Source organism: Poecilia mexicana, unplaced genomic scaffold (genome assembly GCF_051168715.1).
Source record: "Poecilia mexicana isolate PSO_F unplaced genomic scaffold, ASM5116871v1 scaffold_16, whole genome shotgun sequence".
Classification (NCBI taxonomy): domain Eukaryota; kingdom Metazoa; phylum Chordata; class Actinopteri; order Cyprinodontiformes; family Poeciliidae; genus Poecilia; species Poecilia mexicana.
The window spans coordinates 23218955-23233481 of record NW_028263385.1 but is presented as its reverse complement, the minus strand read 5'-3'; the positions used below and the strand labels follow the sequence as shown (position 1 = coordinate 23233481).

Below are 14527 nucleotides of genomic sequence, written 5' to 3'. Positions count from 1 at the left end.
CTTGGTTAAAAAAACGACAATTGTCTTATTGACTTTTGCTAAGCATTTTCCTACTTCATTTAAAGTGCTCAGTCTTTTTGTTTGGATGATCTTGCAAATCTTTCCTTCAAATCAAATTAAAATGGGTTTTGTGGTTACAGTGAAGCCTTTCGTGAGATCATTCCAATTTGGACCAAAATGGGGAGCAGAGTCCTATAAAACCCACAGATGATTATCACTTGCTTTTACTACTAATTTTCTCAACTAATTATATTTTCCACTTCAGTTGCGTTTCACAATTTTGTATCTTTTTCCATTCACGGTTTCCTTAGTTACGCACTCCTGTACATTCTTGGAAGTATTTGTTTATGATCGCATTACATTAAATTCTGAAAAATATAAGCAAAACCCAGATACATTTTGGTCTAAATTATGTGTGTGGGGTGAGATTATTTTCCTAACTGAAACGTGGCGGGATATCAAGTTTTGATAGCTCCGTGCCGGCCCTGAGATCCAAACTGTAAAAACAAAAGAAATTCAAAGTTCACATTCACCAACTTCTAGAACTACACCAAGGGAAATAGTACTCCCCCTCTTCATGAGCTTATCACACTTAAATGACTGTGAAGGGGTTTTAATACTCCAGTCACCTAATCCAGCTTCAGCCAAACTTTAGCTGTCAGCCAGAAGGTCTCAAATTTAACTTAGGATTAGTCAGGTACACAGTGGAGTCCATATTCAGCTCTGTGGCTGCATGATTCTCAATCATGTGGTTGTGAAACAAGTCCAAATCAAAAACCCCTGCAGCATCGTTCCCGACAGCTAGTTTGAATGGTTTCGATGTTGTTTTGAAAACGCGGTACAGTGAATCAGCGCCTAACTTCTCAGTTTTGTCCTCATCTGTCCAAACAATGTTGTTCCAAACCTCTTGTGGTTTGGTCCTTTTTGCAAGTTTGCAAAGAAAATTTCACATACAGGAAAGAAGCTTTTCACTGCCATCCTATTAAAAGCCACCAGCAACAACTAAAATTGTAAATTTGCTGTTGAATATATGCCGTTTAATATGCTTACGCCCTTCCTTTAAGACATTTCTCCCCCTTACTGTTTTTTCACAGCCTTCGTAAGTAGGGTGGGGTCCTGAGTGCAGCTCTGTTGTTTGGTCATTTTTCTGAACATTTCATCGTGTGACCTCATGGGAAACTAGACATCCGTTCCTGAGAAGACTGTCCACTGCCTGAAATTGTTTCCTCTCATAAGTCATCGTTATCTTTGTTTCTGTCACAACTTAAAGTATTTAGAGAAGGACCAGAGTGTTCCCACAACGGGAGAAAAGGAATTAAATTGTTTCATTTGAGTTATTTTATTAAAGGAAAATAGACAATGCATTGGACACTTCTATTTAAAAATAATAATGGTACATGGTGTGCTTTCGATTTTTTTTTCCCAAGCACTATGAAAGTATTTTGTAATTATTCAAGCAAAGGTTTAAATAGAAAACTTAATGAAGCTATTATGTTGTGTTTTCCTGACAATTGGAGTCATCTGCAGAGTGGTGGTTTTTATTCTTGCTTAATTTTATTCCTGGTTTCAAGATTACAACTGATCAAAGTGTAAAGCATCCAGATAACAAAACTATTAAAAATTAACAAATTAATACAGTTTTCGTAAAATAGTTTAAAACTGAGGAACATGTTTACGTTTAGTTTTCTTTTTTTATCTTGAAGCATTATTGAAATTACTTTTCTAATGAAGTCAGATTCTTAAAAATGCGACTTATCAAACATGCCGAACTAATCAAAATATTTAAAAAAATATATATATTTTTTTCTAAAGCAATAATAGCTGAAGATATTTTTTAGCACTATGTCACTTATCTCAAGACCAGGCATTATTTTGGCATTGTACCCTTACTGTACTCTCCATGCATTTTAAGAAATGACAAAAAAAAAAAACATCACATTCCTAAAAATAATGGCCAAAAGTGATTTTGTCAAAACAAAATTGACTTTAGCCATTATTTTAGGAAAGTGGTGAAATGTTACCGCATAAGATCAAGCTGCACTTTTAATTATATTCCCATGCTCCACTTAGATAGAATCTAACAGCTGCGGCAGAAGCAACATAGGCGCATTTTTCAGACTGTAACTCTCTTAAGCAATTTCACCGCTCATGGTGTGGACTTCATACATCTCTTAGCCAGTTGTTAACTCACAATGAAGGAGTTTCATTATCAGTTGGCCATTAGAGTGCTGTACAACCGGATAAGTGTTGGTTTGATTGCAAAGGCATTCAGTGGGGACAAGATAATTGCTTAGCGTGACTAAGAGCGTACAAATTGGCTCGGAGAGCTCTCTTGGAAAGAGAGGGATGGATGGGCGGATGTAGCGAGTGGCGGCAGGAGGGGGTAAAAATAACCTGAGGCTGACAGAAAAGGAAGGCGACCCTTTGAAACTGATGATTTAGCAGACAGTCTCATCTTTTCAGGAAGGCTGGTGAGGGAGGAAACAGAGGGTGGGTTTTGTTTTGGAGACACAGAGGTAATGAAATCAAGCCATCTGGCCCGGATGATCCCCTCGCATGTCGCTGCTCCCGTCATTTGAAAGCATTTTTCAGATCCGAACTGAGTCGATTCATTATTTCCTTCGTGAAAAGTGAGACTTCTCATGGAAGCACTGTCGAGGCATTACTTCTGCTGGCAAAAGAATAAAAGTAAACAAACAATAAAAATGGTTTTTAATTAGGCAAGCAGCAGTGTTTGCTAAAATAAACAAAAACAACTATTTTGTGAAGATTTTCTTACACTTTCCCTGTGGTTTGCAGCAACTTTGCAATGACAGTTTTCTTGTTAGCAGCGTGGGGAGCTGTGATGGAGCGAGCGGGCACAGAGCGCAGGATGGAGGGAGGGAGAGGAAACCACTTTAGATACGAAAGGATTTCCATTTCCCAGAGACAAGCAGCCTCCCTCTCAGTGCCTCCTGCCCACATCTTGCTCTCTGCTTGTCCCCGACTGTCTCCTTCTCTACTTGGTTGGCCTGTGCCTTTGTGCCCAGGCCAGGAAATCTGAAGGCTCAGGAGATTGCATGGGACCTATAGTGATGTTTGTGTGTCCGTCTGTCAGTCTGGCAGGTCTTCTTGCATGGAAAACTACGTGAGATGAGTTAGGAGGGTATATTTTGATGTGTAGAATACAGTATTTATTTATTTTTTTTCTTACAACAATGTCATGATTTAGATTATGAGAAAAGCACTAAAATCAATGATAATGTGAATAAATGTAAAATGTAGTTTTCATAAAATGATTTCATTAAATAACGTTAAAAAAAAGCTACTGTAAAATGACCAACTCTGTTTGAATAAAATATCTCCATTGTTAAATCTAAATTATAATTTTAATTTAGTACATTGTTTAATTAATTTCACAGGTTACACACAGCCACAATGTCTTCCAAAAATGTTCATATAAGCAATCACGTTAATGGATCACATCTAATAAAACAAAGTAGGGTGAAAGATTTCAAATATGACATATAGACTTACAAGACTACAGAAAAATCTTCAGGAATGTGTGTGTCCGGTTAGATGTGGTGTAAAATTAACGTAGCACATGTTTTTGGTTAAATGCTTCATGCATACAGTTAAACCTAAGAATATGTAATAGTATATACTCTTAGGGCCGTGGTGCTGCTTCACGGTCTCAACACCATGTTGGAACCAGGAAGTTTGCTCTCTACCAGGGAAAAGGAAATTTCATCAAACCTTCAATCTGATTAATGCTTTGGCATGACCTTAAATAGTTAGTTTGTAAACCTTCCACTGTGAACAAATTAAAGCAATTTTGCAAAGAAGAGTTGGACAAAATCCACCCAAAGTGGCGTAAAAGTTACATTGTTATTGTAAATGGGTAATGATAGTTTGGCACAACCACTCGATAGGTTTTGAGGCTCATTGCTTTTCCATTTTGCTTGGGACAGCTTCTTTTTCATCTTTTAATCAACAGTATTTTAAGGCAATACTTCATATTGTGTGCTCTCAGGAAAGGGTAACTCAGGAAAACCAGAAGAAGTATGTAAGGGTTAGTGCACTTTTTTTATTGGATCTGCATGTTGAGTTCAGATTCGCTGAGCTTTCAATCATCACAGAAGATGAGCATCTGCTCCCAGATTTAGCAAGTGTCCGTCTGGATTAAAGGGCCTTGAGCAAGACAATGAATCTCCAGCGGCTCCTGGGGTCTGTTCTGTTTCTGACACTTGACCCACGACCTCAATAAAGCCACAGACAAAAACCTTTTCATAAGAAATTGATGAATAGACTTTGAGCTAGCGGTTAACTCGGTTCAAGGCTATTTAGCGCCACCAAACATGTCAGGGAGACGGACACTTAGACATTAAATTTCCTCATAAGAAATATTAATATCACTTGGGTTTATGTGTAACATTTTGTGTCCGACCCAACTAGATCAAGTGCTGTAAAAAGCGCAGCCAGCCTCAGATGTCTTTAGAATAACTTAAGACCTTCAGGGTGAAACTAGATTACATGCCAACATCTACAGTGACTCAATATTTTATTTAGGGAGCATGTACCAGACGCCTGAGACATGGATTCAATTTTCTGGAACTGTAATACAGAGAAGGCATTTGATATTGGTATATCACTGTAAACAGACCTGCTCCCAGAAGTGGTTCCTGGTTACGCTGCAGATTAAATCTGCAGCGTCTAGTTTCATGGCCGTGAAGTTCATGTGTTGTAATCACTGCTGTGTTTCCAGTCTACCGGCATCTTCAGTTCTGACTAATGAAAAAGGAACAGCTCACCCGCTGTAGTTACCGCGTTCAGGTTATTCAAGGAATACTCAATGTTAAAGACCTCAGTTTTAAAGCTATTCACTTCTACCCTGCCTCCTTTAGAGAGATACGTCTTTTAGTATCGGTGAAACTGAAATTCTAACTGAGATGAGATCAAGCAGACATATTTTGAATTATCAGACAATGATTTTGCTCTGGCCAGCTGCAACTCAAGGTTCAGTGAAACAGAGTGTAAAAGTTGTATTTCAGGATTATGTTGTGGACTTTCCTATGTTTATCTGAGTCATAAATTTTCCATATCTGTTATTGTGTGTTAATACTACTGATTAGTTTCTCATTAGTTTTACTGCCTTGTTAAAATTAATGCAACAAAATGGCTTTGAACTTATTTAAAAGCAGTTTACTGCATTCACTTTATATATCGATGTTTCAGGTGTAAATCCAGAGGAAAAAAATGACTGCAAAAATTGAGGGCTCTTAAAATCAAAAATGCAGTTCATCTATCTGCAAAATATGTTATGGCACTATATAAATAGTTGACTTGTGAATTTTTTATTTTTTTCTAAATGACTCTAGGACAACCTAACTCAAACAGCTGACATGAACTATTCATACCTAACTTAAAAATGCTGATGATGATAATAAGTAGAGATGTACTGAGCAGAATAAATATTTTTTATATATTTTATCTGTCAATTTGCATTTTTTTTTCAGGAACTATAATCAGCAGCAAAATTCATTATTCTGCTTTCTCTGTTAATTTAAAATGAAATTATCTGTGATTTAAAATATGCATGCATGCTTTATTAAAAAAAAAACAAAAACAACCTTTTCTCATAAACAACTGAAAGTTACAGACCTGGCTCACCAAGCCTCATCAACAAATATCATGCAATCCCTCAGGTTATGGAACAATCCATATAAATATTAGACAGCCTCCACATCATGAATAATCAATCAGTCATTAGCGGCGACGTCACACTGTGTGAGTTGGCTCTGTAGCTTTAAACTATCTTCAGCATCTTATATTATTAGTTACTGTGGTTACCACGCTTATTCGATGCAAGCCGTTTGCGTTACCATGGTTGCGTCAGATCTTTACCTTAATTTTGAGATCGTCAAAACTCGGCCAACATATCCAAATTCAGGGTTCTCAGTAACAGAACTTGACTCGTCAAAAGAATAAAACAGAGCATTGTTACCGTTGGTCCTTTTAGCTTCCTGTTTTCTGATGGAGTCTCATAGCTCTGTATGAATAAATTGCTGACATTCATTCAAAGTACAGTTTTGTTCCGAGAAGTTTGTTGCACCTTTTCTTACTTTATTTTTCAACACCTAATTTATTCTTAAAAACTCATTTTGTGTGTAAAATGGTCTGATTCTGCTCAACAGCAGATTTCTCAGTACTTGTATATTAATTAAGCTGCGCCTAATTAGAAAGTGGAGACCCACATTGGCTCAGTTAGCAACACTGTTGCCTTTCAGCAGGAACTTCATATCCCAGTGTGTGTTTTACCCATATAAGAACCTTATGTGTTCTTATATGGGTATTTGTGTTTCTATGCTGCCCAGTGACAGACTGGCGGCCTGTCCAGATTGTACCCGACCTCTCACCTTTTGACCTCTAGAGACGGACACCATCTTATCCTTCAAGGACAAGCAGGCATAGGCACCGGATGAACGGATTATTTAGAAAAGAGGTTTAAAGGTTTTGCAGACTTGTAAACAGCTATTTATTGAATTGTGTCTGTTTTTGTTTTAATAGAAACTTTAAAGCTTTCCTGCTCTAAATTTTTAATTAGCCATGATTTTTTAATCATTCAGGCATATTCATTTCACCGATTTTCAAGCAGAGAACATTATCCAGGCTACACAGGAATAAATCAGCCTGGCATGCATATTATGTGATGAATCAATCAATTCTCTGTGTTTAAACAGTAACTTATCCGTCAGAGTAACAAATGCCAACATTTTCTAAATCCGGCGGAATAAAATAAGGACATTTTATCAAGGTGATAAATACTGTATGCATTGATATCTTCGTAAGATGGGCATTTGTCTCTTCTTGCACTAAAATTGATAAATAAGCAGCATTGTAATTCTTGTGCACATAGACCATATTTTTAAAAATCTTGCTTCCCTTATATCTTTGTATTTGTGCTTGTCTTTACAAGTCAGAGTAAATTGCATGTGCATTTTGTATGTTTATGTATCCTCTTTGCTGAGGTTGCGTAACCCTATTTTGGCTAAATTCTGGTTTTCTCATTAGCCAGCGTATAAGTATTTGTGTGCGCAGGGCAGATCTTGCTGTGAAAGCAGCTTGCTGCCTTTGAACAATTAAAAAAAAGAAGAAAAAAAAATCTGCTGCTTATCAGCAAAACAGAGTGCGGCTCCAAATTTGGGAGAAGGAAGAAGGAAAGAAAGATGGGAGCAGATGTTGCGAGTGAAATGTTTGTCTATGGGTGAATGTGCAAGAGTGAATCCCTCATTCTAAGCACATTTTTTATTAAAAATTGTAGCAAGTTATACTGTAAACATCAGGTTTGCATACTTGTTTTAGGACTCAGCCCAGTCAGTTATTGTTCTTTTCGAGTGTTGATGTTTTGCCCTCATCCGTGGGGCATAAGTTTCTCGTAATTTGCTCACATTTTCAACACACAAGCGCATGCAATCTTTCCGTTTGGTTTCAGAGAGACTGAGGACGGCCTGTCTGTTTGTTGACATCTCCTCCCAGCTTTCAGCCATGTGACCTAGTAAATCTAGGACATGCACTATTTCTGAAAGTGGAGATTTATGAGTGCGTTCGGACCTTTTGTCCTCCAGATCTTCCTGTAGGGCCCAACCCATGTCCCCCGGGCCCCAGCGCTCTAACAGATGCACGGACACTAACAGAGACTAAATAAATAAATAAATAAATAAATAATGCACTCTGTTTAAAAAAGAAACAAAAAACAGGAAATATATGAAGTGCAGAAATAGAGCGGCATTCCATGAAACGCAGTCTGATACTGATGTTATCAAATGACAAGATGTAAATCATATAGCTAAACATTGAAAAGGCCGTACAACTCCCCCCCAAAAAACAGAAACTTGCTGAAAATTGAATCCCCAATCAAACATCCTAGGCTAAAATCTAAATCAGCCAGTTTTGAAGTTTTCATGAAATATGTGACTTGACTAGATTTTGACACATTAAAACATTTTACAACTTGCTGAAGACAAAATAGGATCTCTTTCCTGAGCAGAATTGCACTTGCTTGCCAACATATTTGAGAATTCTCCCTGATCCCAGCTTTTTGTTTTCGTTCTTTTTGTTCTGTTTTGTCCTAAGACTACTTTCCTTTCCCATCACTTGTTTCATTTTTTTGTTTTCTTTTTCATTCTTACCTCTCTTGTTTGGTTTTCTGTGTGCAGGCTATGGCTTTGTGGACTTTGACAGCCCTGCGGCAGCCCAGAAGGCTGTGGCCTCGCTCAAAGCCAGTGGAGTCCAGGCACAGATGGCGAAGGTAAGGTTCATCTCACTCGCTCCCTCTGGTCTGATGAACTTCTGGGTTTGTGTTTATGGATGTAGAAGACTACCTAAAATATACAATAGAGGATAAACATTTCTACAGTGATTTTTGGGCTTACTGTATGTAATGGTTACTTATATTGGACTGACTGGTGCCATTCCCATTGAGTTAAATAGCATACTGTGCAACTGGTGAATTTCGTAATGTATATTTTCTTTTTGACATTATTCAAGAATTTTACAAGACAGTAAAATTGGAAGCCATCCTTCATCCTATAGTCTCTTTATTTTTTTTCTCCGATATAGTATTCCTATTTCTTCAGTTTTAATTATAAATTAAAACAGAATTTGCATGCCTCTTGAACCGTTCTGCATTTTGTGAAATTAAAACCAAAATCATGTATTTTATTCGGAAGAGAAGCACAAAGTTGTGCCCGTTTATGAAGAAAAATGAAAAACAACAACAAAAACAAGTTTGTTCTCAGATTGGATGAAGAGTATTTGTGAGTATCAGTTTTTAAATATTGCCCCAAATTAGCAATTGTATTCATGCCATGAAAGAAGAACATCTCCACAGCATGACGCTGTTGCCAACTTTTTTCAAAATGGGAGTGGTGTCTTCAGTAACAGACTCTCTTCTTGCTACTTTTCTGTGAAGATCCAATTTGTGGGAGACTAATGGTTGTTGTGTTGGCAGATTCTCCCAACTTGATGGTGGATCTCTGCTTCTTTAATCTCATGTGTGTCATGTAAACATTAAACAGAGGTGAGAAAGACATGATTGCAACTTTATTATTCTTTGCACATAAGTCTTAAGCAAACTTACTAAATCTCAAAAGTGGTGGAACTGCATCCCGTCTGATGGCGGCTGAGCAACACATATAAAACACTTTTCAAATAAACTCCTATTGAGCAATGTCAGATTCTCTAATGACACCCTCAAAGGCGATGAATTTTACCCACAAGTCATTATGGTGCCATTAGCAAGACTCACTCACTCCTTCTAATCGTTATGGTCCACTTGAAAATCATCCAGTTATTAAAGAAATATTGGGTCCTAAACTTTCGGGTTTTTTTTGTTTTTTTTAATCTGTCAAACACCTGCATAGATATGGTCAAATCTGCCTCCCAGGTCTACGATGATAGCTTCAAAATACAAAGCTTAGGATTTTCAGACAGCAATTAGCTGTGCAGTAGTAGTGGCTGAGGCCACGGTCACATTTTGTGAGTTTCTAAAGAGTGAAGGAAAAAAGTATAGGTAATAAATGGATAGAGAGATGTTTACCAATAAACATAAATGTGTGGTGTTAAAATTATTTTTTTTTTTTCTTTTAGGGGTGACTTTTAAGAATTCAAATTGTTGCTACAGTAAAACAAAAAAAAAAAAATGAAAGGAACTATAGAAGTTTTTTTAACGATGGTTTTTTCCCCAAAACATCTTAGTAGTAACGCAGAGCAGCTGTACATAAGTGGAAGCCATGTATTGGTGTCGTGATAATATGGATGATTTCCATGTTCTAGCATTATCCCTTGCATTTATAACACTCCTCTCATTATCCACCGGCACCCAATTTAGGAAGTGGTTAAAATATGACACTGATAAATGGGACGTTCCTTCAGAAAGCATGATGGCTGATGGTTTTTATATCACCACCTGAAGGAAGTTTCAATAGACACTGGAAGAGGTTGGGTAATCCAAGAAAATTAAATTCAGCGTAAATTGTCTGTAACTTTATTGCCGCATACTTCCCTTTCTGAGGCAGAAGAGTACAATTAAGATGGGCCAGTCTTCAGGCAGCCGGAGCATCCCACTGAATTAAACAGCAGCAAACCTCTAGGCCACCTTTGCCATTTCCTTCCATTAAACCTCTTTTCATTAGCCTCCCATCTCTCATTTTGTTCCTAACGGATTTCGGAGCACGAGCATTAGCAGCAGAGGGGTTGTGATGTGTTTAGCGGGTGTTCTAGGAAGAAGACCCCTACAACGCCTCAGGGATTAGGCTTTCCAGAGAGATGGAATAGAGGGCGAAAAGTCAATTCCAAATGAAATTACACATACTTCTTACTGTGTCATGAGCTAATTATGGAGAAAGCCACTCATTTCCCACCTAGTTTTGTTGCAGTGTGCAGCTAGCTGACTCAAATGCGGCTCCAGCGTGTAGCATTTTGTGTTGGTGCGCTAATTGGGTTTCGCTGAATCTTGATTTTAATTAAACTGGGGAGAAAAATGCTTATTATTTTCTTTAAATTGTCTTCATTAGACATAGTCTGATGTGAGATTGTGAGAGCAAAAATGCTGTTGCTTTGGGAAATGTTGAGAAAAAAATTAAAAAACTTTAGCTGGGTATTGTGTGGCACTGTGTCAGAGCAGGTCCACCACAATCAGGTTGTAGTGCTTAATCAATGTACTGCTACAGAAGTGGGCTCTTTACTGCATGTCTTTGGCCTCTCTTTCTGCTCTTCTTCCTGTCAAGTTACTAATAAAAAACATCCCCTTCACCACAGAATCTAAAAAAAAATGCCTGCCATGAACTTGTTGTACCTGTTTTTATTTAAAACAGAAAACCAAAATGATTCACAGACCTGCTAAATGATTAGTACAGCCAAGTTAATGCTATCTACAATCTTTAGCTATTTATTTAATTATTATTATTAGTAACTTGTTAATTAGTCGGGTTATCTGCATGGGTCGGATGTCTTCATATCTGTTCTAATTGCAGCTTGTCATTTTAAAACAGGTTTATCCTAATAGAGGTGATGGATGGCGCTCCTTTACTTTACTCATGATGTCTCATGTTTTTCACGACCAGAAATGTGTCTGACAGCAGAATTTCTGTTTTTTTATAAGCAATGAAAAATGATTGAAAGCCAAATAAGCTAAACAAACAACAACTGATCAGCCATTTAATTTTTGACATAAGTCAGTAAGCGTCTTCCTCACTTGTTCAAGATATTCAAAGTGGACAAAGGATGAGATTTGTGAAAACTGCAAATATGATCAGGAAGACTGTAAAACAACTTGCTCCGATACAAACATTCCCTGAAGTTCTTTTAGTTCTGAGTTGGTTCGATATTTTCGACTTTGCGACTGGAAATGCTGAACCTGAGCCAAAGGTTCATTCTCAGTCTCAGGAGGTTCTGCTTCTGAGAGAAATCTCTGGACTGTAAAGGTTGTGCTGGAACTGGGAAGACTTTGAGGCTCTAAAAGACGGGAGGTCATCTTGAGGTAGTTTTCACTGAAGAATGTGCAGATAGTTTATTGACAGATTTATCCAAATTTAAACAACTGATTCAGTTTCAAATCAGCATCCATGGAGAGTAAAGCACATTTTTGTTGCTGTATTTACCGTCATTTCACTAAGGAGGCCATTTCCGTCTTGTTCCCATATACATTCACATGTGGATATGAATGTATCCACATATGGATGTGGATACATCCATATTTAGCACAAATATGTTTTATTTATTCTCCAGTTAAATTTAAGAGTTCTTCTTTTTCTTAGATCTTAAAGTGTCAGAATATCATGACATGTTCCTTGTTGGAATTGGTTGTGTACTGACAACATTTAGGTAAGCAGATCCATCTTTGAAAAAAAGTTTCAGATTTTAAAAGACAAATGACAGGATATAAAGTGCAAGATTTTATTTTATTTTTCTTACTTAACTTATGAAAAGTTCTTTCCTCGTTTAGATCGACCTCCAAATAGACTGGACAAATGTGGCAGGAAGATGAAGCAGACGCATATTAAATTATATTGGTGTAATGATTTGTAGGTTATGATAGGAGGATCAAACTGTCAAATTTGCAGAGGTTAAGCCCACACTTAAACCCTCGTTATCAATGTGGCTTACATCCTGCTGCTTGTCTCAAAAAAACAGTAATTCAAACATGCTTCAAGATGCTTCGTTGCTTACAGAATATTTGCAGCTCTACAGACATTTTCTTACATTAAAACATTCTCCAAGGACTCCATCATGACAGCATAGCACAGGAGAAAAATGGTTTGGTCCTTTCAAACATAGACACCTGATACCTGAATGAAGGTGCCTATGTTTATAGTGACCTAGAGACTCAATATCTCACACATAGCAAAAAAAAAAAAAAGAGTCTTGTATAACCGATCTAAGAAAGTGGGAAAATTACAACATGGACGTTTGTGCAATGTAGTGCTCAAGCTTATGCAGAAATATGAAAATGAATTATTAGTTGAATAAAAAAAAGTGGAATCTTTCTGTTACTTATATAATTTTAGGTGATTTATTTTTTACAGTGTTTTTCTTTAATTTGTAAATAGCTTCTGCTGTTAACATTTGCATGTCTCTGTTTCTTTTGCTATTTCCTAATTGCTTTTGCCTTTCCTTCTTTGATTTTGTTGTTTTACTGCTGCACGCATTGCACTGCTTAAAAGATTAAAGAGCTGCTATTTGCTTATAGTCATAAAATGCTATGCGTTCTAAATTTCTTGTCAGTGTTATTAAACCTCTTCAGTGTTTCTAGTATTAAGGGTCCTTAATCATAAGACCCAAGATGGGTCTTAAATCCCCTCCTACATAAATATACCCGTCCTCTGGCAACTATTTGGATACGTGAACACATTTGACCATGCGTCTAAATTTGTCCACGCTGTTTGTACTGTAAGAACACCCCCAAAAAAGGAGACCGAGTTTCTTCTTAGGCACCCAGAACTGGTGCAAGTGGAAAAGATGAATTGTATTCTTGTGGGTGGGGGTGTGTGTGAGTGAGTGTATGTAAAAGTCAAGATTTATTTTACAAGTTAGCATCTAATCACTTAGCATTCTTTTTTTCCATATTCTGTTGTTCATGCACAAACTGTTTGATAACTTTTTGAGAAGAGCTGCTCTCACACACATGTTGTAATGCTTTCATCAGCCGAAAAGAAAACTGGAAAAGTCAATGTCACGATCCATGTTTCTGTGTGTTTATTTTTGAGTTTTTTCCTGTGTAGTCCTGTTCCTGTGAGTCTCAGTCCTGTCCTCCCCATTGATTGCTCCCCAGGTGTGTCTCATTCCCCTGATTACCCCGTGTGTATTTAAACCCACCTGTTGTCTGTGTTCCTCATCGGGTCCTTGTCTATGTCGTAGTCAGTGTCGTCGTTCAGATTCTAGTGTGCTTATGCGTGTGTCGCTCACAGTTGAACTAAGTCCTGTGTCGACTCAGCTCTCGTTTTCAGTCTTATATTCAGTTGCTACCGGTATTTGGCTGTGTGCCTGTCTCTCTGCCGTGCTGCCTGTTGGACTGTTTCGAGCTCATCATTAAACTCATCATCTTCACCATACCTGGGTTCTCTGCGTCTCTCCTCACCACCACCAACCACACACCTCATGACAGTCAAATTTGATTGTAACTGTCAGGATCTGTGTTTTTTCTGTTTTGTTCTTTGTTTCTTTTCCCTTTTTGGTTTTTGTTGAGTTATTTTCCTGGAGTACCTGCTACTTCCCGTGGCATCCACCAGATGCCGCCAGTGTACAGAGCCCCTGGAGAGATGCGGTTCCTGCAGCGCTGTCTGGGTGTATATAAGCAGCGGCTGAACGACTTCTCGTCGCCTGAGTGTTTGCTTACCTTGGTGAACCCGCTGTCTCCTCGTTGTTCCCCGAGTGTGCCGTCTGCCCCGGGATTCTGCGTGAGCTGAAGTTGCCCATTGTTCGTGAGTTCCTCCCTCGTGTGTCTTCCCACGACGCTGTTAGTTGTACCAGCTGGACACCATTCCTCGTGTGCTCGCCTTCCCCCGTCTTCGGTCCGTCTCCAGTGGACTCCCCTTCGTGACACCACAGGTTATACCTGCCCGTGCCCAAACCCATTTGGAGATTCTTTACAACTGGACCTAGTCAGACTCCGCTCATTCAGCTATTTACAAACCTGTCCACCCTCCAACGAAGCCCTCTTACCCAGCGCTCTGCCAGCAACCATAATCATCCACTCCAAGTTAGACCTTGTCTGTTTACTCCTGGAAAGACTTTCAACCACTCTCCCATTCCCCTTTCCCCTGGATTCAATAAACTTATTATTGTTCATTTACTCGCCTCTCCTGATTGTGTTCTCGCATGTGGGTGAAGAAACTTGGAACCAACATGACAGAACACTCAGGCCAAACCGCAACCTCAGCGGACACAATCAGAAGGGCTTTGTCTGAACAACACTCTCTAATTCAGTCCCAGGACTCCGCGTTAAGAGAACTGGGAAACTGCCAAGCAGAAACAAATCGTCAATTAACAG

The 14527-nt window shown here is 38.3% G+C and overlaps 1 protein-coding gene across 3 annotated transcripts in view; it reads left to right on the top strand.

The window, feature by feature from the left end:
• Window positions 1-14527, top strand: part of LOC106926239 (RNA-binding motif, single-stranded-interacting protein 3-like) — a 132035-nt gene that overhangs the window by 54164 nt on the left and 63344 nt on the right. For all 3 annotated transcript variants that reach the window (XM_088013827.1, XM_088013825.1, XM_088013826.1), the window contains exon 4: window positions 8196-8287. In XM_088013827.1, coding sequence (XP_087869953.1) covers window positions 8196-8287 — 92 coding nt within the window. The remainder of the gene's footprint in view (window positions 1-8195; window positions 8288-14527) is intronic.